Source organism: Lepidochelys kempii, chromosome 3 (assembly GCF_965140265.1).
Source record: "Lepidochelys kempii isolate rLepKem1 chromosome 3, rLepKem1.hap2, whole genome shotgun sequence".
Classification (NCBI taxonomy): Eukaryota; Metazoa; Chordata; order Testudines; family Cheloniidae; genus Lepidochelys; species Lepidochelys kempii.
This window is the reverse complement of record NC_133258.1, coordinates 5,268,725-5,290,977: the sequence shown is the minus strand read 5'-3', so window position 1 is coordinate 5,290,977 and position 22,253 is coordinate 5,268,725. Positions and strand designations below refer to the sequence as shown.

General features: G+C 53.1%; 1 protein-coding gene across 1 annotated transcript in view; it reads right to left on the bottom strand.

Annotated features, from left to right (window-relative positions):
• Window positions 1-21,747, bottom strand: part of LOC140908446 (L-gulonolactone oxidase) — a 37,848-nt gene extending 16,101 nt beyond the window's left edge. Inside the window, exons 1-6 of the mRNA XM_073335535.1 lie at window positions 21,461-21,747; window positions 16,170-16,271; window positions 15,151-15,276; window positions 12,061-12,155; window positions 9,737-9,827; window positions 2,351-2,536 (exon numbers count right to left, since the gene is read on the bottom strand). Of these exons, the coding sequence (XP_073191636.1) occupies window positions 2,351-2,536; window positions 9,737-9,827; window positions 12,061-12,155; window positions 15,151-15,276; window positions 16,170-16,271; window positions 21,461-21,463 (603 nt within the window). The 5' untranslated portion in view covers window positions 21,464-21,747. The remainder of the gene's footprint in view (window positions 1-2,350; window positions 2,537-9,736; window positions 9,828-12,060; window positions 12,156-15,150; window positions 15,277-16,169; window positions 16,272-21,460) is intronic.
• Between the last annotated feature and the right edge of the window lie 506 nt (window positions 21,748-22,253).

Here is a 22,253-nt window from a genome sequence, read left to right as displayed (position 1 = left end):
CTGGACTAACTACGCACATCTGCCTGGCAACTCTCATGAGCAGCTTCCACTGACCCTGAGCCACCCGCGTGGCAGCTGGAAGCAGACTCTGCAGAGCAGGGTCACCCGTGACAGGCCATGAGATCCACTACCTCTCTCCCATGTTGTGACAGTGGAACTCACCCGCTAACATGGCCCGTCTTCGGGAGAGACCCTGATGGTTTAAGCCCTATGGACCGGTTCCTTGGGCTGAGTGGAGAGAACCCTATAGCATTGCATGGACCAAAAGCAGCAGGAAAACTATCCCATAACCGCCCCGCCCTGCCCCATATAATGATCATTGTCTCTCCCAAACACGCCTTCCTTGCAATTCTGCCCCCGTTGGGCCCTGCAGATTTCAGAACAAACTGGGGGCTGGACCCTGTGCAGGGCAGGTGCCAAGTGCCAGGTGCACATGCCCCAGGCAGAAAGCAGGAGAACCGGATCCTGACTTGACTAGAAAGCTGCTGCACAACCCCAGGTCACTCCTGCCTGGGACTGCTCATTAGCACCACGAGGAACATGCTTAAACCCCCGTCACGTCAGACACTCCCATTCGCCCGCTGTGCCTGCTCATTTATTACCCCGCCCCCCTGTGAGTAAGGCGGAGGGCTGCACCTAGTGCTTAACCGTGTTTGCACGCACCGCCTGAACTTGTGATGGAAAAAGATCAGCTTCAGAAGGGACACAGCCAGGCCCCTTTTAATAATACTTGGCTCTTACCTAGCGCTGTTCATTGGCAGATCTCCTTGCAAAGGAGCCTTGCAAAGGAGGGCAGCGTCATTCTACCCATTTTACAGATGGGAAAACTGAGGCACAGGGAGGGGAAATGGCTCGCCTGAAGCCACCCAGCAAGCCAGTGGCAGAGAGTTGGGAATAGAGCCCAGGTCTCCTGAGGGCCTGTTTTGTGCCCCACCCACTAAGCCATTTCCAGCACCTAGGATGTTTCCATGACATCTTTAAAAGAATGAATTCCATGAGAATGCTTCAAACATCTGAGCCTTGCCCTGCAGCCTTGAAGGCTGCTGCATTTGGCTAGTCCATGGACACCAAAACATGAAACTGACCAGAAACAAAGAATGAAACTGACTCAATTCACTCTCACTCTCCAGGTTGGGATAAATGCAAAAAGCAAACAAACACCATCAGCGGGAAACAGATTTTTTAAATATTTTCAGTTGTGAAAACTAGCTGGCATTGTTGGTAAGGCAGTGAACCCATTATAAATGTTTGGGGACAGATTTATCACCCGGCTCTGACAGCACAAAGCAGCTGCAGACCCAGTGTGGCTGGCTGGTTGAGCTGGATTTACGGTGCATCCTTCAGCTAAAAAGGAACCAAACAAATCAAGAAAGCAAACGTTGCTTGTCCTGCCACAGCCTGTGACTCAACTGAAAATAACCAGCATCCTCCCAGGCTACATTGCAGGTCCCCTCTCCTCAGAGTCCCTAATAGAGAGCCCAGCTGCCCTTGTCTCCAGGGTTAAAGCAAATTAAGGCCCTTGGTTCCCCTTTCTCCACGGGACACAAACAGTCTGAACGCCCCTTTCCTGAGTGTTAAAGTAAAATTAACTCACAGGCTCCCCTCTCCATGCAGCCTGTACTCCCACCGTGACTACCCTCTGCCCCCATTACTCTCAGCAAACAGTTGCCCCTGCCTTTGCTTCCTCCTCTGATAGGCCCCACCTGCGTTTCTGGGAGGCTGACAGACTCACTCCAGCTGACTGCACCCCGCCCATGAGCCTTTGCCTACCAATCCAGAGTCCTAGAGCCCTGGACTTCCTGCCCCAGCCTCCTCCTGGGCTACCTCAGTACCCGAGAGGGGTAGCAGGGCCGGTCACAGGCTACTGTGCAAAGCAGCCAGAGCAAACGGGTGGGTCCAGCCCATCACTTTAATGTTGTCAGTGTCCCTCTTAAGAAATAAACCCATTCATCCCTGTGATACTAAGGCAGCCAACTTGCCTCAGTCCCCCCTCTCCTGCAAACACTGGCTGCTGCAGACCCGGCTGACTTTGCCTTACCCCCAGGCACCTGCCTGAGAAATTAAAACTCCATTTCCAAAGAAACGAGACTCCCCATCAGTCACTGAATCGTCGGCGTGAAAGTCTCCATTTTTAAAGATCACTCTGTCCCCACGCTGGGCTGCACCATAAATGCATGTGGGGAGTGCAGTGCAAGTGTGGGATATTCCTTAACCGACTGCAGTCGCTCCCCGCCAGCCTGAGCCAGAACAGCTTGTCTTGCCATGCATGGCATTTCACCTGCCGCGGAGGCCACTTACGAGAGGGGCCTATCGTTTTGTCCTCCCGCTTCTACTGTGGACATTACGGTACCTCCTGGAGGGTGGAGGGGAAGGTGGTCTCCTGCAGATAGAACTCCGGGACGCACTGGAAGGTGATGGTCAGGACCACGCCCAGGCAGCCGAGATGCAGCCGAGCGGCCTGGAAGATTTCAGCGTTGACGGACTCAGAGCACTCCAGGATGTCCCCCGAAGCCGTCAGCAGGGTCAGAGCCACCACCTGTCGGGGGGAGACAATGACGTGTCATTCCCAGCCACAGAGGCTGAGCAAGGCTCGCCCCGTGGGGAATAGCTGGCAGGGCTATGGAGCCACCCCCGGTCTTCGCTATAGCCGTCACGCTTACCCTCCCCTCGGCAGCCGTCAGGCAGCTGGCGTGCTGCTCAAGCATCTCCTTGAGTTCCCTTATACTCCCCCCTCTGTCTACACCCATCGGCTGTCTCTTGTCTCATACTGCGATTGGAAGCTCTCTGGGGCAGGGATATTCCCTTTGATCGGTGCTTGCAAAGTGCCTGGCGCCGATGGGGAGGGGAGGAGGTTCATGACTGAGGCTTCTGGGTCCAAATCCTCAAATCCCATCACTGCAGTCAATGGGAGTTGGAAGCCGTTTGAGGACCTGTGTCCGAGGCACGGCTGCAGTATGACTAGTTAGAGTACTCGCTGCCTCTCTGGCGGTAATTACACACATAGGGATCACTCCAGCCAGGGGGAGGATGGATAGCCCAGAGTGCTAATGTAGGACTTGGGATACCGGGGTTTGATTCCCCTGCTCCGCCACAGACTCCCTGCATGACCTTCGGCAAATCACTTAAACCTGGATCCTTAAAGGTGCTTAGGTGCCTGACTCGCATCAAGATCAATGGGAGTCAGGGGCGTAGCCTATAAAATGCCTTAGGCTCAGAAAAAAGTAGTAATGAGGCTTTGGCCTAATATAACAAGGTCCCAGGTGTCTAATGACCTTTCAAAAGCTGGGCCTTGGCCTTTCCGTGCCTCTGTTTCCCCATCTGTTCCATGGGGACCGTAGCACTGCCCTGCCTTGCGGGGGCCTTGTGAGATTGGACAGCTGCTGGGTCTGGCAATGCAGCCAGGGAACTCCCTAGCACACGTGGCCTATTGACGGGCAGGCCCTGGTGGCATGGAAGGCTTTATAATAACTCCTGTTAACACTGCCCGACGCTTTAGGACAGGAAGTGAAGCGGGTTGTTGTATCCAGCTGAGCCTGCAGGGGGATTTTAACTGCATCATTTGGAATCTGACTAGGGCAGAGGTGGGCAAACTATAGCCCGCGGGCCACATTCGGCCTGCGGGACCATCCTGCCCAGCCCCTGAGCTCCCAGCCGGGGAGGCTCGCCCCCGGCCCTGCTTTCCCCCCTCCCCCGCAGCCTCAGCTCGCCGTGCTGCCAGCGTGGGAGGGGGCTGCACTGCGGGGGCAGGGGAGAGCAAGGAGGGAGGCTCCCCGGTGGAGGCAGCCACAGGGGAGCAGGCGGGCAGTGCGGGTGGCGGGAGCACAGCGAACGCGGGCGGAGGATTCAGGAGGACCAGGCAGCCGCGCAGCCGGCCGGAGAGAAGCAGTGCTTTGAAGGGGAAACCGCTGCTTCTCTCCGGCTGCGCGGCTGCCTGGTCCTCCCGAGTCCTCCGCCCGTGTTCACAGGGCCGCATTCTGAAAGGGGCTTTAGAGGGGGGGTTGGATAGGGGGTGGGGTCCTGAGGGGCCGGTCAGGGGGCGGGGGTGTGGATTGGGGTCGGGGCAGTCCGGGAGCAGGGGGGGTTGGATGGGAGTGGGGTCCTGGGGGGAGGCCGGTTAGTAGCGGGGGGTTCCAGGATGGGGCGGTCAGGGGACAAGGAGTAGGTGGGGTTGGATGGGTCGAGGATTCTGAGGGGGGCAGTCAGGGTGGCAGGAAGTGGGAGGGGGCGGATCCGGTTAGGGTTTGGGGTGGCACAGCCTTCCCTACCCAGCCCTCCAGACAGTTTTGGAACCCCGATCAGGCCAAAAAGTTTGCCCACCCCTGGACTAGGGCCTCACCATCCTGTGAGGAAAAGCCCTGGGATCCTCCATGACCACAGACAGTCAGGACCTTGGGTTTTATAACCCCTCCGTGAGACGGCACCTCCAACAGCCCCCTGCCCCCTGCCACTGCATTGCTGGAGTGTACTAGCTCAGAGACAGCAATGCCATTTGGAATATCAGCACCTCGGTTTTCCCTCCTCCAGGCACCAGCCCTGTTTAGCTTGTGGGAAATGATACGATCCCTGGCCCGATGACATAAAACTAATAATCCTTAGCTCTTCCAGCAGGAGATCTCAAAGCACTTGACAAAGGGAGAGTCAGCATCGTTATCCCCAGTTTTTTACTGGTTGGGAAACTGAGGCACGGGTAGGGGACATGCCTTGTCCAAGGCCACCCAGCAGGCCAGAGGCAAAACTGGGATTTGAACCCTGGTCTCTCAGTCCAGTGCTTTACCCACTAGGCAATACTGCCTCCACTCCTGGTGTCGTGAGCAGAAAGGACATGCCATGCTCTTTGCATGCTTCATTCTACAGGGGGCCCTAGACCCAGCAGTGCCAGCTGCTGCTGAGGACAGGGGCGCTGGGAGGGGAATTCACCTTCCAGCAAAGGGCCAGCAGGAGGCTGTGGCCCAGTGAAGTGCTGTCTAGGCCTTGTGGGTGAATTTCCCCCTGACAGAATATGAAAGGGACCTTTCTCCGGCAGATGGCGCTGCCAAGTTGATTTTGGACCTGCATTTCCAAATTAAAAACATAAGCACCATGTCTGTCCTCTTTCCTTCTGCTGTTTATGTCCACGCTCTGTCACCTGCCTGCTTGCAGGAAAACGACGTCTGATTTCCGAGCCTGCTGGTGCAAAGTATCACCGTGTGGCAATATGAGCGAAACCCTTGTGACTGGCTCTGGATGGGGGATTTTTGGTGGGGTATTTGTGGTGTTCAAAAGAAGAGTGGAGGGTACAAAACAGGTGCACAAGGGGGAGATTTACTAGCCACAACAGGGTATTGCTGTGGGCTCAAAGAGGTTTGTACTGTAATACTGAGCTAAAGCAAAATCCCTGAAAGGGATCGGCTGATCATCTAGAAAGCTACTGAACCCAAGTTCTGTTGCTCCAGGATCTCTGTCCACGTGCCCAGAATATAATTGCTGCTCAAGTTGCAGCTCTTACACAGACAGACTGCAGGTGGATTAGAGCTCACTGGAGCTCACAATGGAGGGAGGTGACCAGTGAGGTCACCCAAGGATCTGTACTGGGACTTGTGCTGTTCAATGTATTCACTAATGATCTGGAAAAGGGGGTGAACAGTTACGTGGCACAGTTTGCAGGTGATACAACAGCTATTCAAGAGAATTCAGTCCAAAGCAGACTGCGAAGAGTTACAAAGGGATCTCACAAAACTTGGTGACTGGGCAACAAAATGGCAGATGAAATTCAACATTGATAAGTGCAAAGTAATGCACATTGGAAAAGATAATCCCAATTATACATATAAAATGATGGAGTCCAATTAGCTGTTACCACTCAAGAAAGAGATCTTGGAGTCACCATGGATAATTCTATGAAAACTTCCACTCATTGGGCCACAGCAGTCACAAAGGCTATCAGTATGTTAGTAATCATCAGAAACGGGATAGAAAATACCATAGTGCCACTATATAAATCCATAGTGTGCCCACACCCTGAATACTGTGTCCAGTTCTGGTCGCCACGTTTCAAAAAGGATACCATGGAATGGAAAAAGGTTCAGAGAAGGGCAACAAAGATGATCAAGGGTATGAAACGGCTTCCAGATGAGGAGAGACTAAAAAGATTAGGATTGTTGATCCTAGAAAAGAGACGACTAAGGGAGGATATGATCGAGGCCTATAAAATCACGAACAGTGTGGAAAACATGAATAAATATTATTTACCTTTCCCACAATAAAAATATCAGGGTTTCACTGATGAAATTAACCGGCAGCAGGTTTAATACAAGCCAGGGGAAGCACTTTTGCACACAACGCACAAATAGCCTGTGGAGCTCATTGCCATGGGATGTTGTGATGACCCAAAGTATAACGGGGTTCAAAAAAGATCTGGATAAGTTCCTGGAGGATAGGTCCATCAATGGCTATTAGCCAAGATAGTCAGGGATGCAACACTAGGCTCAAGATGTCCCTCAACCTCTGATTACCAGGAGCTGGGAGCAGAAGACAGGGTGGATAACTCCATAATTGTGTTAAGAACATAAGAACGGCCATATTGAGTCAGACCAATGGTCCATCTAGCCCAGTGTCCTGTCTTCCGACAGTGGCCAGTGCCAGGTGCTTCAGAGGGAATGAACAGAATAGGGCAATTTACCAAGTCCATCCCCTGTCGTCCACACCCAGCTTCTGGCAGTCAGAGGTTTAGGGTCACCATGTTCTGTACACTCCCCAAGGAGCTCTGGTACAGGCCACTGTCGGAGACAGGACACTGGGCAAGATGAACCATGCTCTGACCCAGTCTGGCAACTCTTATGTTCTTAGTGGCTTGGCCTTGGGACACAGAGCCTTTCCTTATGCATAATGAATCATTTTGAGCCACTCTGTATCTAACTCTGCAGCTGTGATGGAGCCCTGGAAGCACTGTTTTGTAAGGAGCTCAGAGATATTATAATATAGGTGGTCGAGTAGCATGCCCAGTAATTCAGGTTGCTCAACACTTCCCATTATAAGACCCTGTTTTCAGTAGCTGTGCCAAACTTCATCCCATTGACATGCTGCTGCAGGGTGAACTTTTTTGGAAAATTTCAGTCAAAACAATTCAGCCATTTCCAAGAATGAGACGAGGGAAAAATAACTTGTTTTGCCCGTGTTAAAACATTCTAGTGATCTTTTCTTTGAAAAGCTCCAGTACCCCCATGCTTAGGAGCGGGAACTTGAAATTTGGCAGTCGGATACCTATGGCAGTGAGGGCCATATAAGCACTGAAATAAATATCTCCCAGGGGTTCAAATTCCTGGTACCTTGGGCACGGGTGAACCTCAGCCATCCCTACTCCCGACAGGAGGGAGGCTGGTCCTGTGGTTGCAGAAATTCACCGGGAAGACTTGCCTTGCCACTTACTGCACCGTAACAGGCTGATTTATTGTTGCTTATTATAATTTGCTTTTCAGGTACTTTATGGAATTTTTGACAGCTGCTTGTGAATTTTTGGTGATGTCTGTTCTCGAGAGGCAGAAGCTGCTTGGCTGTATATCGATCCCCAGCCACCCTGCGCCCCATTCAGTCTGCTCCTCTATCACTTCACTTATTTGTCATTTCTTAATGCCCTGATTTTGTATGCATTTGTCAGACATGATGAAAGTGGGTAAGTCTGCTCTGGATCTAACTCTGCAGCTAGGATCTAACGATGGAAGCATTGCTAATTCTGTACCGAGCTCTGAGATATTAATGATGTAGCAGTCAGGGGACCTGAGCCTGTGTGCCTCCCAAGCAGAGGGGCTCTTGCTGCTTTCAGTGGAAGTCCCATAGAGGGTTTGCAGGATTGGGTCCTGGATCTTTGACCCTGCCCAGCAGTGCCTGACCCTTAGCATAGCATTTCCTGGGGATCTCATGTGGGTCGCTCAGCACAAAGCAGCAGGGATAGTGTAATATAGTCAGCAGTCCCTTCCATGGCTGCTGAGTCCAAGCCAGGACTGAAAGACCCTGTTTAGTGACGCCAGGCAACACAAGGTGCGGAAGCTAAAGGGCCAGAGAGAACCACAGGGTCCGTCTGTGTCCAGCAGCAGCATGTCCCAATAGACCATTCCCTTTATATTCAGTAAAACCGAGTCCTGTTTCTCCTCTACCAAGACAGGGGGCACTCTGGGGAGCCGGGGGAAGGAAGAGAGAGAGAGGAACAGTAAAAGAGGTGAAAAGAAACAGCCGTTTTCACTCCTTTGACTCCTCCTGGCTCCAGCAGCATAAGTTCATTCCTCCAGCTGCTCTAGACGTCAGTGATGGAAAAGATCTGCTAGGGCCTGGAGTTCATTCCCTGCTAAAGGAGGATTGTTCCCTATGGCTGACTGGCCTGGGCTTTGTCCAGTTCAGCTAGGATAAGCTGCAGGCAGCTGGCAAGCCCTGTTGCGCTAAATGGCACCGTAAGGGGTATGGTCTGTTCTGTGCCTTCTGCGCGTAAGAGAGAGAAGATCGGAGACGGCGCCTTTGCCTGGCGCATTACATGAATTGGATCCTCACGGCTGATGTCAGGCCATAGAGGCTCTGTGAATGTGCTGTGTGTGACGGGTGATGCAGGATGGGACGGGTCAAGCTAGTGGTCTAGGAGCAGCAGGCTGTGCTGGCCGGAAGCAGATCAGAATTAAAGCCCTAGGTCCCTTGTGATAGGCCAGGACATGGTATCCAGGGGACCATGTGCTCAGTCCCGGGTCTGCATGTCAAGCTGTTCTCAGCATTCCAGGGAGAGCCATGCTCAGAGAGCCGGTCACCACAACACAGGGCCCAAGACAGGTGGGCAGAGCATGAGGGGAATCCTGTCTAGACTAGCCTGGCATTGAGACCCAGATCCTGCCAGATGGTCATGCTGGCGAGAGGCATGCAATGCGCCCATCATACGCTCTGGTGGCACTTCCAGCAGAAAGCAATTCCTGCTCTCAAAATGCTCAGCGCGGCCCCATGGGGGCCAAGGACTAACTGGGGTGAGGAGCGGCAGCGTGGTCTAGTGGTCGGAGCGCAGGAGCGGGAGCCAGCCTTCCAGCACTTGTTGTGCGGCCTGGGGCACCTCACTTCGCCTGCCTGGGTCTGATTTCCCCGCCTGTAGATTAGGGTTAATGATGTCGACTCTCCTCTCTCCGGGGGTGTGAGGAGGAGCCAGGAACTGGGAGGTGAAGGGCATGAAAGGACCAAGCGTTTGTTACTAACCCCTCCCACTTCTCCCTGTTCAGGGACTGAAAGCAGCAGCAGGGCTGGGGGGCAGGACGGGGTTGGGGTTCGGGGTGTGTGCAATATTCCAGCCCTGGGGAGGAAGGCATCAGCTCACTTGACACTGGGGAAAACCCGCCATCTGCCGGGGGCCGTGAGCAGAGACCCCCTTTGCGGGCAGTGCAGCCTCAGGGAGTTTCCTCCCTCGGAGGCTGGGGGCTGAGCAGACGAACTGGACCCTGAGCTGTGAATTCTGAGATGGTTTGTAGTGGGGGATAAACAGCATCCTGTGTCTGACTTGAAAGGGGCCAGGCAAGCTCTTCCCGGCCTAGTTACGGGTTCAAGGCCCTGCCCTGCCTGATTCAGCTCCGGCACTTGACTCGGGGTCTGTCACAGGCCAGGTGAGCGCGTCCTACCCCCTGGGGGTCTCCCTCTCTCCCCAAAGAGCTCTTTTTCAACCAAACCTATTCTGAAACTTCTCACCCAACAGCATTCTGGTTCCCCAGCCAGCCCTCATTCCGCCAGCTCCGGGCCTTACCTGGGTGGGCAAGATGCCATGTTTGATGCCCGTGTTGTGTGTCCCCGTTCCAATAACCCCAGCGGCCGCCACTTCCGAAACAGCTCCTAAGCTGCACACAGACAAAGAAACGTCATCGGCAGTTAGTTGTGGTTGTTGTTCCCAGACGTGTCTCTTGAGACGATATTGATTAATGTGACACCCAGAACGAGGGCCGTTAATTGCCAGCTGTCCCAGATCAGGATGTGCCAAGCCAATGTAATGCACCCGCTGCTTCGTATCAAACCGTGCTGAGATCACAGGCTGGTGGGCAGGGGGTCCAGACATGGGCCTGACACTCCGATTCAAGACAGTCCCTTTGATGCTCTCCCAGGGCCTTAGGCTGATCTCAGGGAACATCACCCATTCCCCAGATCCACGGCACGGACCCAGTTTCAGGCATGTGGGACTTGTGCATGGGACAGGTCGAGCCCTGACTGCTTCTGGGCACTGAGGAGGCATGTTCATATGACACCAGTTGAAATGGGACCCACGCCCCTGGTCCACCTTCCCTGCCAGCATCCGAGATCCCCTGCTACCGGGGTAACCTGCAGGTCAGCTCCGCTAACGGGGAGCTGCTTCCCTGGCTGAGCCCAGCTGGAACGCAGCGTGCTGGGACAGCGCAGGGGGAAGGGACCCGCAGCCCCAGCGCGCCGACCGCCAGGCCACTGGCTGTTACTGGGCAAGACGCAGGAAATCCAGGCAATGGGGAGACCTTAACCTGGGATGTAATTCTGAGTGAGGCACATGGTTGGAATTGGTTTGCAATGGACCACTAAACCCTCTCGTGTTTATTTTCCCACGTGCTATGGGGAAACACTGGGTGAAAATTCAGCCATAGCACAAATCTCTAATGCTAGAAGTAGGACCTCGATAGGTCACCTAGTCCAGTCCCCTGCTTTCAAGACAAGACTAAGTAATAACTAGAGTATTCCTGGTACGCCTCGGGAACTACATCATTACAGAGTGTACAGTCTTTGGGACAGGGACTGTCACTCACGACGGGTCTCTACAGCGCTTCTACAACGGTGGCCTGATCTCGCTTGGGGCTCGTACAAGAGAACAAATAAACAATAAACTTGTGACTCTTTTGCTCTTCCAAGCCCAAGCGAGTGCAGGCTGTAAATATGTCAGGCTGCATGACGGGGACAGAAACGTGCACCCCAGACGTGCGCCCAACACAATGCACGGTGACCACACAAAACGGATCGTTTACTTCTGCAATTACCCTCTTTGTCACGCCCCTGAGGCATGTCTTTTTGAAACCCTATCCAAGGCCCGGCGAGCATCCTGTTCAGTCCGTCCCCAGGAGCCCGGATTTACTGCAGCGTAAACTCCGAATGACCGAGGAATCAATCGATTCAGTTACCCAGTGATTAAAGAGTATGCTCTCTAATAGTGTCAGTGAAATTCACATATCTGGTATGACCCACATGGCCTCCACATTTTAAATCTACAGACCTTTCTAACAGTGACTGTTTTTAAAAGGCTTTGAGGAGGGGTTCACTAAACTTCTACTTCAAGTCCATAACTTCTGGTTGAGCTATAGCTCATCTTTTAGAAATAGACTTCCGCTCGTGAGTTAAAGACTTCCGCTATAGACCCTGCCCCTAGGTAAGTTGTTCCAGTGGCTATTTACAGTCACTCTTAAAATCTTGCCCCTTTTCTAGTCTGAATTTGTCTGGCTTCAACTTCTAGCCATCAGCTCATGTTAGGCCTTCATCTCCTAGACTGAAGAGCCATCTATTGGGAATCTCTTCCCCATGTCCTGAACTCCCAGCAGGGAAATCTATTGCCAGTTTAGAGCCAAGTAAGATAAATCATTGATCTTGGGCATGCTGTTGAACAATACAGTGTGTAAGTAAAGTCTTGTCTATACAGGGAAGTTTACTGATATAATTACCATGTGGACTCTTATTCCGGAATAAGAGAGCCTTTTTTCAGTTTCGCTTATCCCGGTAACTTTCCCTGTGTAGACAAGCTCTAGATCCTGGCTTGGGGCAATGAAGGAGTCCAAAGATCAGAAAAGCATTAAGACAGGTTTCAGAGTAGCAGCCGTGTTAGTCTGTATCCTCAAAAAGAAAAGGAGGACTTGTGGCACTTTAGAGACTAACAAATTTATTTGAGCATGAGCTTTTGTGAGCTACAGCTCGCTTATTTATTTGAGCATAAGCTTTCGTGAGCTACAGCTCACTTCACGAAAGCTTATGCTCAAATAAATTTGTTAGTCTCTAAGGTGCCACAAGTACTCCTAAAAGCATTAAGGTTGTCCTGAATAACACTGAAACAGCAAACAGCTCACTTACTTGGCCAGGGCCAACCCATACTTGCTCAGCTCGACGTTTAGATCAGACAGGAGGATTCCCGCTTCCACCATCACTTGCCTCTTCTCTTCATCCACCTGCAAGAGATAAGCTCTGAGGACTTGTATTCATGGCCTAGAGAGAAGCTCCCTGCTGCTTGTCACCACCTCTGGGCACAATTCGCACTGAGAATCAACCCCCTTGCTAGGTGGCTGTATAGAACTGGAAGGCGAAAGCCAAACCGAGGTGGTTGGTTGGGTTCTGTTTGGTGAGAGGAATGTGAGGTGATACATAGCGTTCCATGTCTGGGCTGCGAGTCAGAACCTGGCCCAGCTAGGCAGCGATTGCAAATTGGCTCCTTGGTGGCCTATGAGCGGATGTGTCTCATTCCAGGTCCTAGAGGACAAGTGTCCCCAGCAGAAATCCCACCAGCACAGCTGGCCCCAGCTGGCCTCCTTGAGAGTCTCAAATGTGCCACGGAGTGTGGACCCACCTTCCCGTGTCTACAGAGAGGTCCTTGCTGTTGAAGCCCACTGTGTCTGGGGAGGGATGGGTGTGTGTGGGAGAGGGGTGGGGGGAAGCTTGCCCTAACGCTCTGCCAGCTCCATGAACAGAGGGGACTCCAGGCTTGGAACCGCTTCATAGGACAAGAACCCACCTGAACTTTAGACAAAGACTTGAGCCAAACTCTCAAGATGACCAGAAGTTGAGATAAGGTATCTTGTCTCCCCCAATTGTTGTATTCTCAGGTGACCCTGCATTTCTGCTTCCAGCCAGAGGCCCCAGAGAAAAAGCAGCTCTTCTGATATTTCCAGAAATAGGAATTCAAGACCTTATACACCATCCTCAACTTCCAAAGCAGGACAATGCCTGGAGGGAATGACTCCTCATGTCCTTCACTTTATCTCTCAACAAGACAAGCTCCTGGCCAAGGTCACAAATGGACCAAGAGCCAAGCAGGACACCTTCCCTTTCCTGAAGATGCTGCTGGTAGAAGGTAAACGTGGACAACATGCCTACTCGGCAGTCACCGGTGTGACTATGCAATGAATCCAGGCTCCTCGCAGAGCACCTCCACTGGGATTATTGTGGTTTGACCCCAGCCTCTGAGCTACACATCCTGAAGCTTCCCAAGTAAAACACCCCAGGAGATGAATCCAAGGGATTTAGCATGGACCAATATGCAAAGGGGAGATGGTGCAGAGAGCCATGTTGCTGGAGCCAATGCTCTTCCAGCCCAGATCTTCCTCCCTTAGCTCTGCCAATGCACCTCGGCCTTGGCCGGCAGCCTCCTTGCTGTGCCAACCCACATTTTCATCCCCTAGCTCTGCCAATGCACCTCGGCCCTGACCGGCAACCCCCCTGCAGCTCCAGTCCTTTCCCTTTCTCCAACCTTGCTCAGAATCGGACCACTTTGCAGTACGGAGAAAAATCCAGCCACCTGGGACTTGCCTGACCCACCCAAACCATTCCAGCTTGTGCTCTACAGGACTTAACGCCTCTGCCCCCACCCTGTGCACTGACCCGCTTGTGCCCCCCGGACCCTTGCTCTGCTTGGGGACACCGTCTATTCTGGCTCATGCCCATGCCCTGTGAGCCCTGCTGTCACTGCTCAGCCAGGCTAACCGAGATGCTTCCACCCCTCCAGTTCCACAGCCCATTCATTAACCTTGCAAGCTATTTATTTCAGTCCCTAAGAGCAAAAGCCGTCAGGGAACAGGCCTTGCCTGTAATTAAAAGCCGCAGCTGATTATCGGTAATGACTGAGCTCTGGTGATTTATTAGCTTGGAATTAGCAGTGTTCACTGTGGGGCCACCCACCTCCAGTTGTCACAATCTGTCAGTGCCAGGCCCCAGACAGGTACAACCTGCCCCCTGCCCTGCCATAGCGAAGAGCTGGAGGGAAGGGGAGTAGAAATCAGTGTGCAGCAGCAGCCAAAAAAGCAAACAGAATGTTGGGAATCATTAGGAAAGGGAGAGATAATAAGACAGAAAATATCATATTGCCTCTATATAAACCCATGGTACACCCACATCTTGAATACTGTGTGCAGATGCAGTCGCTCCATCTCAAAAAAGATATATTGGAATTGGACAAGGTACAGAAAAGGGCAACAAAAATGTCGAGGCGTATGGAACGGCTTCCGTCTGAGAAGCGATTAATAAGACTGGGACTTGTCAGCTTGGAAAAGAGACGATTAAAGGGGGATATAACAGAGGTCTATAAAATCATGACTTGTGTAGAGAAAGTAAATAAGGAAGTGTTATTTACTCCTTCTCATAGCACTAGAACTAGGGGTCATCAAATGAAATTAATAGGCAGCAGATTTAAAACAAACCAAAGGACATATTTCTTCACACAACGCACAGTCAACCTGTGGAACTCCTTGCCAGAGGATGTTGTGAAGACCAAGACTATAACAGGGTTCAAAAAAGAACTAGATAAGTTCATGGAGGATAGGTCCATCAATGGCTACTACCCAGGATGGGCAGGGATGCTGTCCTAGCTTCTGTTTGCCAGAAGCTGGGAATGGGTGAGAGGGGATGGATCACTCTATTACCTGTTCTGTTCATTCCCTCTGGGGCACCTGGCATTGGCCACTGTCGGAAGACAGGATACTGGGCTAGATGGACTATTGGTCTAACCCAGCGTGGCCGTTCTTATGTTGATTGTGAAGTGTGTATAAGAGCAAAGCACAGATTAAAGCAACACTACTTTATTACTACATACAGCTGGTCATAATGTTTTGAATCTAGAGTTTAAAATGAGGCACAATTTTGAGGATACTTTTGCTAATTTCCTCCTGCACCCCTGTTTTTTTGACCAGTTGGAGAGTTGCCTGAAAGTTCTTTATTTTGGGACATTTCAAAATTTGAGGTTTTCTTCCCCAAAATTCCAAATGGGATAAAATGTTAATTTTTTTTGGTGATTCCCCCCCTTCTCCTTTTTTGATCAGCTCTCACTGTTATTGTTACTACTATGATGCACAATAATTACCGATTTGCATTTGTAGGAACGTTACACCAATGTGTCCCCAACCCGTAACACCTTGGGGAGATCCCAGAGCCTGGCAAAGCAGGGACGTACAGTACCTTGAGGATCTTGTTCATCTTCCCCATTTGAACCATGAAGTCATCCGTGCAGGCGATGTCCGAAGGGGAATGTCCACCACCGACCACCTTCACCCTCTTACTCCGCTGCCTGGCCAAATCCAAAATCTGTAAAGACATCACACTGTGAGTGCCGGCTGCTCTTCCAAGGCACTCTGAGTCCTGAGCACATGGAGAATCAGTTGCCCGCGGGACTCGAACCCAGGACGCTTGTGTACAAGAGTAGCAGTGAGACCATTTGAGCTGGATGACAATAGAACACAGCAAGCGTTTGTGGTAACACTGCTGTCCTCCCTAGGCCTCCAGCCACTAGAGGGAGCAAAGCTTTACCACAGCACAGGGGAATAAACAGAGCAAAGTTGCTAACGCATATGCACCCAGTAAAATAAAATCTAGCTAGTCATTCTCCAAGGGGCAGTAACTGGTGTATTTACCCTGACCACCCCTAGGGGTGAAATCCACCACATGCAGATGGCCAGCCTGAGGTTTCGGCACCCCTTAAATGGACTGAAGTGGTGCCTAGACCTCGTGTTGAGTCCCCCAGGATTTCACCCTGAGTCTAAAAAGGCTGTTCTGCTTTGGAGTACAGATTCTCCTCCCCTCCTCCTCCTATTGTTAGTTCCAATCAGAGAGAGGGACGGTTCTAAGAAGCTGCAGGCGGATTCTCCATCACTGACAATGTTTCGATCAAGACTGGATGTTCTTCTAAAAGCTCTGCTCTGGGAATTATTGTGGGGCAGGTCTCTGGCCTTTGCTATACGGGAGGCCAAACTAGATGATCACTGCGATCCCTTCTGGCCTTGGAATCTCTAAGGGTAGCTGTCAGAGAAGATGCTCATGCTCTGTACTTTGGAGGCTTCGGTGGTTATTTTGCTTTCCTGGTGAGGGCTGGGTTGGTACTCAGAAGGAAGGGAGGAAACCTCAGCCCTGAGCCTTCCACCTACCAATTCTGCCTTGGCTTTTTATTCCAACGGACCATACGATCGAAACTTCCTTCTTACCTCTTTGATCTCCTCCACCGATGTTGGCTGGAAGTACAGTTCTGGAGAGGATCCATAGGTCCTGGCCCAGTTTTGGAACTTGACCCCTCCCTGGCCGTGAACCTAGGACAAAAACAAATCAAACCTGACAAAGGGAATGATTTTTTCCACATAACATGCGATTAAACTGTGGAACTCCCTGCCACAGGAAGTTATTGAGGTAAAGAACTGAACAACGTTGCAAAAGGATCTGAATATGGATATGGATATCAGGCATATCCAGAATGATCATAATTAATGACAACGGAATTCTGGAAGGGATATTCGTTATTGGACCTCACGCTTTAGGGCTTATGCCAGTCTCTAATTATGAGAAACCAGGATGTGACCTATATGGGGGCAGATTATCCCATAAGCACATACTGTGGGGTTTCTTACTTCTTCCTCTGAAGTCTCTGCTACTGGCCACTGTCAGAGAGAGGACACTGGGCTAGGTGGACCTTGGGTCTGATGCTGTCTGGCAGTTCCTATGTTCCCTTGACAGCACCAATCAATGGTCAAAACCAGAGGAGAGGGGACAATGGGATCAGTATACCCAGCTACCCAGCCTGCCTTTGCAGGTCAGATCCGGAGCGACGAACAGCCCCTGGTAATCACCCTTTGAGGGCTGTGCAGAAGCCAGGCCACGTGCAGGGCACGGATGGCCTCCACCTAACGCCTAGAGCCCAGCGCTGCCGATGGGGACTAGCACTGGGCTTTGGACAGGAGAGTGTACCACCGTCTCCTCGCCGAGTTGGCCACTCCAACGGGTGGGGATCACTCAGCTATCTCAGCTGAACAGCTTCCGGGGAACTTCAGGGACTGTCAATCCAGCGCCTCTCGCCAGCCCTGTGTCCAAACAGGGTCAAAGGGAGGGACTTCAACACACCCAGCAGAAGCAGCATGATGGGGTCCCACGATGGGGTCCCACGTCTAGCATGGCTGCGGGAGCAGGGAAAACTCCAGAGAAATGCTGGCAAATGCTCCCCATGCTCAGCCCCAACCCTGCTCCCCTCCTACCCCAAACACTCCCCTGCTCCCTATGCAGAGCATCCACCCCACTCCCCTCCTATCCCGGACACCCCGACTGCTCCCTGTGCAGAGACCCGACCCTGCTCCCCTCCTACCCCAAACACTCCCCCGCTCCCTATGCAGAGCATCCACCCCGCTCCCCTCCTATCTCTGACACCCTGACTGCCGCCAGATCCCCATGCTCAGCCCCCACCCTGCTCCCCTGCTACCCCAAACACTGCCCTGCTCCCTGCGCAGAACATCCACCCCACTCCCCTCCTATCCCGGACACCCCAACTACCCTCCTGCTCCCCATGCTCAGCCCCCACCCCGCTCCCCCCTTATGCCAAACACTCCCCTGCTCCCTACACAGAGCATCCACTCCACTCCCCTCCTATCTCTGACACCCTGACTGCCACCAGATCCCCATGCTCAGCCCCCACCCTGCTCCCCTCCTACCCCAAACACTCCCCCGCTCCCTACGCAGAATATCCACTCCACTTCCCTCCTATCCCTGACACCCCAACTACCCTCCTGCTCCCCATGCTCAGCACCCACCCCGCTCCCCCCTTATGCCAAACACTCCCCCGCTCCCTACACAGAGCATCCACTCCACTCCCCTCCTATCCCTGACACCCTGACTGCCCCCGATCCCCATGCAGAGCCCCCACCCTGCTCCCCTCCTACCCGACAGCCCAAGCTGCCCAAGTCCATGCCTAGGGGCTCGGACAGGATCAGACTTGGACACGGGTGTGGAGCTGTCTCCTCGGGCTTCGGAGAAGAAACGCGTTACAAAGCGGCAAAGGCGCAGGCAGCTGCAGGTCCTGCTCCTGGGCGCCCAGAAGCAGAGTGGAGCTGACCACAGCTCGCCCAGCCACAGGAACGCCAGATATCCCCCCCCCCCCCCCCCCGGCCCTCCACTGCCCAGCAGCAGGCAATCCCTGGCTGCCCCTTTGTAAACGGCTCTCTAACTGCAGCCGCAACCCTCTGTACGGCCACCCAGCTCCCTGGGGGAGCATCCACACTCTTTGTAAACCCGGGGCTGCCCGATCCAGGCTTGTGGACTCGGCATTTCCGCGCCTGCACTTGAGTGTCCAGGCTGCATTGTGAGCCTGGGTTTCCATTCGCTGGAGCCGGGTCTCACACCTGTGTTAGCGCGTCCCTCTGTGCTCCGCCCACCTTCTGACTCGGGCCTGTGTCCACACTGCTCAAGGACAGGGCGTGGACCCGAGTCACAGCAGGGCTCAGCTCTGACCCATGCCCCAGCCAGGACTGAGGAGCCACACCCTGGGTGCTCGCTGGCCCGAGTCAGCCTGATGTGTGTGTGAACGGAAAGGGACTTGGGCTCAAAGCTGAGCCAGCGCCTGGGCATAGCCTGGGAGGCTCGGCCACGCAGAGTCCTTAATGCCAGCGAGATTGCTGCTCCTGCTGGGGAAATGGGCCATCCACAGGGAAATCCCTCGTCAAATGGGCACCATGAAAAGCCAGCGTGGCCCAGGCCAGCCGGATCTGGAATCGCAACTCTTGGATTTGCAAGGCATGGTCATCTCCCTCTCCCCTGCCCTTCTCCTAGACATCCCCACAGCTTAGACCTGAGAGGGATCCTTTTCATAGAATCATAGAATCATAGAATATCAGGGTTGGAAGGGACCTCAGGAGGTCATCTAGTCCAACCCCCTGCTCAAAGCAGGACCAATCCCCAATTGTCAAGCCTGACCTTAAAAACTTCTAAGGAAGGAGATTCCACCACCTCCCTACTTAACGCATTCCAGTGTTTCACCACCCTCCTAGTGAAAAAGTTTTTCCTAATATCCAACCTAAACCTCCCCCACTGCAACATGAGACCATTACTCCTTGTCCTGTCCTCATCTACCACTGAGAATAGTCTAGAACCATCCTCTCTGGAACCACCTCTCAGGTAGTTGAAAGCAGCTATCAAATCCCCCCTCATTCTTCTCTTCTGCAGGCTAAACAATCCCAGCTCCCTCAGCCTCTCCTCATAACTCATGTGTTCCAGACCCCTAATCAGTTTTGTTGCCCTTCGCTGGACTCTCTCCAATTTATCCACATCCTTCTTGTAGTGTGGGGCCCAAAACTGGACACAGTACTCCAGATGAGGCCTCACCAATGTCGAATAGAGGGGAACGATCACGTCCCTCGATCTGCTCGCTATGCCCCTACTTATACATCCCAAAATGCCATTGGCCTTCTTGGCAACAAGGGCACACTGCTGACTCACATCCAGCTTCTCGTCCACTGTCACCCCTAGGTCCTTTTCCGCAGAACTGCTGCCTAGCCATTCGGCCCCTAGTCTGTAGCTGTGCATTGGGTTCTTCCGTCCTAAGTGCAGGACCCTGCACTTATCCTTATTGAACCTCATCAGATTTCTTTTGGCCCAATCCTCCAATTTGTCTAGGTCCCTCTGTATCCTATCCCTGCCCTCCAGCGTATCTACCACTCCTCCCAGTTTAGTATCATCTGCAAATTTGCTGAGAGTGCAATCCACACCATCCTCCAGATCATTTATGAAGATATTGAACAAAACCGGCCCCAGGACCGACCCCTGGGGCACTCCACTTGACACCGGCTGCCAACTAGACATGGAGCCATTGATCACTATCCCAGCATTACAAGGGAGGAAAGCCAGGGTCTGTCTTCATTGCAGGTGGGCGGAGCCTCCCAGCCTAGGTAGTCAGACTCTTGCTAGCAATCACAGTGCGGACCTTTAAGAGTAGCAGCCGTGTTAGTCTGTAGTCGCAAAAAGAAAAGGACGACTTGTGGCACCTTAGAGACTGACCAATTTATTTGAGCATAAGCTTTCGTGAGCTACAGCTCACTTCATCAGATGTAGCTCACGAAAGCTTATGCTCAAATAAATTTCTTAGTCTCTGAGGTGCCACAAGTCCTCCTTTTCTTTTAGTGCGGACCTTGCGGCTCAAGCCCACCCAACTCTACAGGCTTGAGAGCCCTGGCTCTGACCTCCCAGCTATTGCTTGCGCACTGCTTTGTGGCTTTGTGGCCGTGTAGCCGGGCTGGGGGGCTCGCTCCCAGCTGCAGTGTTGACACCCCCTTTGGCACACGCAGCAGACCTGGATTAGAACCCCAAGGCTGCTTCCTCACTTCTCTTTCAGCTCCCCTGCCCAGATCCTCTCCTGGACCCTGCCCTCTCCCCCCCCCCCCCCGCACTGTTGGTGCAAGAGCAGCCGTGCTGCATCAACTCCCCATCTGCTGCACTCCTGACACACTCCCACACCCCCTTTGCTAGTGCATGGGTAGTTTAGCATTGTGTTTGCGCTCTGGGGACCCAGTTTGTCTGGAAGTGGCTGTACAAATGAGGCCCTTTGTCATTGCATTGTCTGTTCTCCACATGGGGCCCCTAGCAAGCAGCCAGTTAGCTATCTCCTATCTCAAACTCCTGCAGGGGAGACAGATTCCTTGGGTGGGGGTGGGGGGGTTCCTCCAGGACCAGGGGCTTGGGGAGTGGCCAGCAGGGCATGGGCCTTGCTTGCATTGCTACTACCTGTGCTGAGCACAGAGGCCCCCCCCCCCGCTTGTCCTCCCCCCCGCCCCCTTTCTCAGCACTTATTCCACTGACCAAACCCAGCCCCCAACAGCCTCTGGATTACAGCTGCAGGGCCAGGCCAAGTCAGTTCTGGTGGGACATTCTGCAGAAGTTTTCATTGCTTTCAATTTTCCCATGATGTTTTTTTTTTCCTATGAAAAACCTAAACCAAAAACTGAACCAAAAACTCGGTGTTTGGTTAAACAATAATGTTCCATTTTCAAAACACGCGCGTGTTCCAGCTAATCAGTCAGAACAAAATAATTCTGAGTATCGGGGGTCGCTGTGTTAGTCTGTATCCACAAAAACAATGAGGAGTCCGGTGGCACCGAAAAGACTAACAGATTTATTTGGGCATAAGCTTTCGTGGGTAGGCTTTTCGTGTGGGTTTCTACTCGCAAAAGCTTATGCCCAAAGTAATGCTGCTTTCCCGAGCCCCAAACCTGACCATTGGGTACCAAAAGCGAAGTGGTTTCGGGTGTGGGGCCTGTTTGCTTCATCAACAAGTTGGCTGTTGGTCAAAGAGGCATTGTTCGTCCAACTGCATCCCGCCCCCAAGTTACAATTTTAAAACTCTCCCCCCGTGTGCTTTGCACCCCCGCCTGCCCCTGGATTATTCCTGCACTGCAGAGCCGCACCCTTCACCCTCACCCCTGCTCCCAGAGGCCAGAAGCAGTTTCCTCCAGGAGCAGATCCTTACCATCGCGCTGGTTTCGCTGGGGTCCGGTCTCTGACCAAAGCAGGGTCCTGGATTGTGGCTCCAGGCGAAGGGGGGCTGTGGTATGTGGGGGGCTGGGCCCAGATGGAGCAGAAGAAGATGAGTGTGGGGCGTAGGGAGACCGTTCTCCCGACTTGCAAGAGCAGCAGGGAGCAGCTGCTGAGTCAGGCTGGCTGGGTGCAGAACCTGTTTGGGGAAGTGTCTGGCCAGCAAAGCACCTCCCTCCTCCAGGCGAAGAAGGGCTAATGAGTAACCGCACTCGCCTTGTCTCTGCAACCTGCCCCCTGCCCTCCTCTGAGCAAGCCAGGCCCCAGGACACAGGGGGAACCATGGCAGATCTGATCTCTCAGACCTGGTGCCCCCCGGGCCAGCTGGAACCAAAGAGGGTGGACCAGCCACGCACGGGGCCTCCCCAGGTGGCCTGCGTGTTAGATCCAGGTCTGTCAGGAAGCGGATTGGCATCTGGCTCATGCCTCCTGCTGCCTCCGGGAGCCACCTAGAAAAGATACAGGACACAAACAATGCTTCCTCCTGCACTGTTGGCTTGGGCCTAGCCCCCTGCCTGGCTCAATCGGCACGCGGCCAGGGTGGAGGGCACTGGGCCAGTTTTAAGCCGGGTGGGCCTCTTTTGGGCTGGTCTGTCCCCCGACCGTTACAGACACGACACCAGGCATGCTTTTGTCCAGCATCGGACAGGGGCCACCCTTTCGGAGAGTGTGCCATACATGAGGTACCAGCGTGCCCAGTGTTCGGGGAACGTGGGAGTGGCCACCTT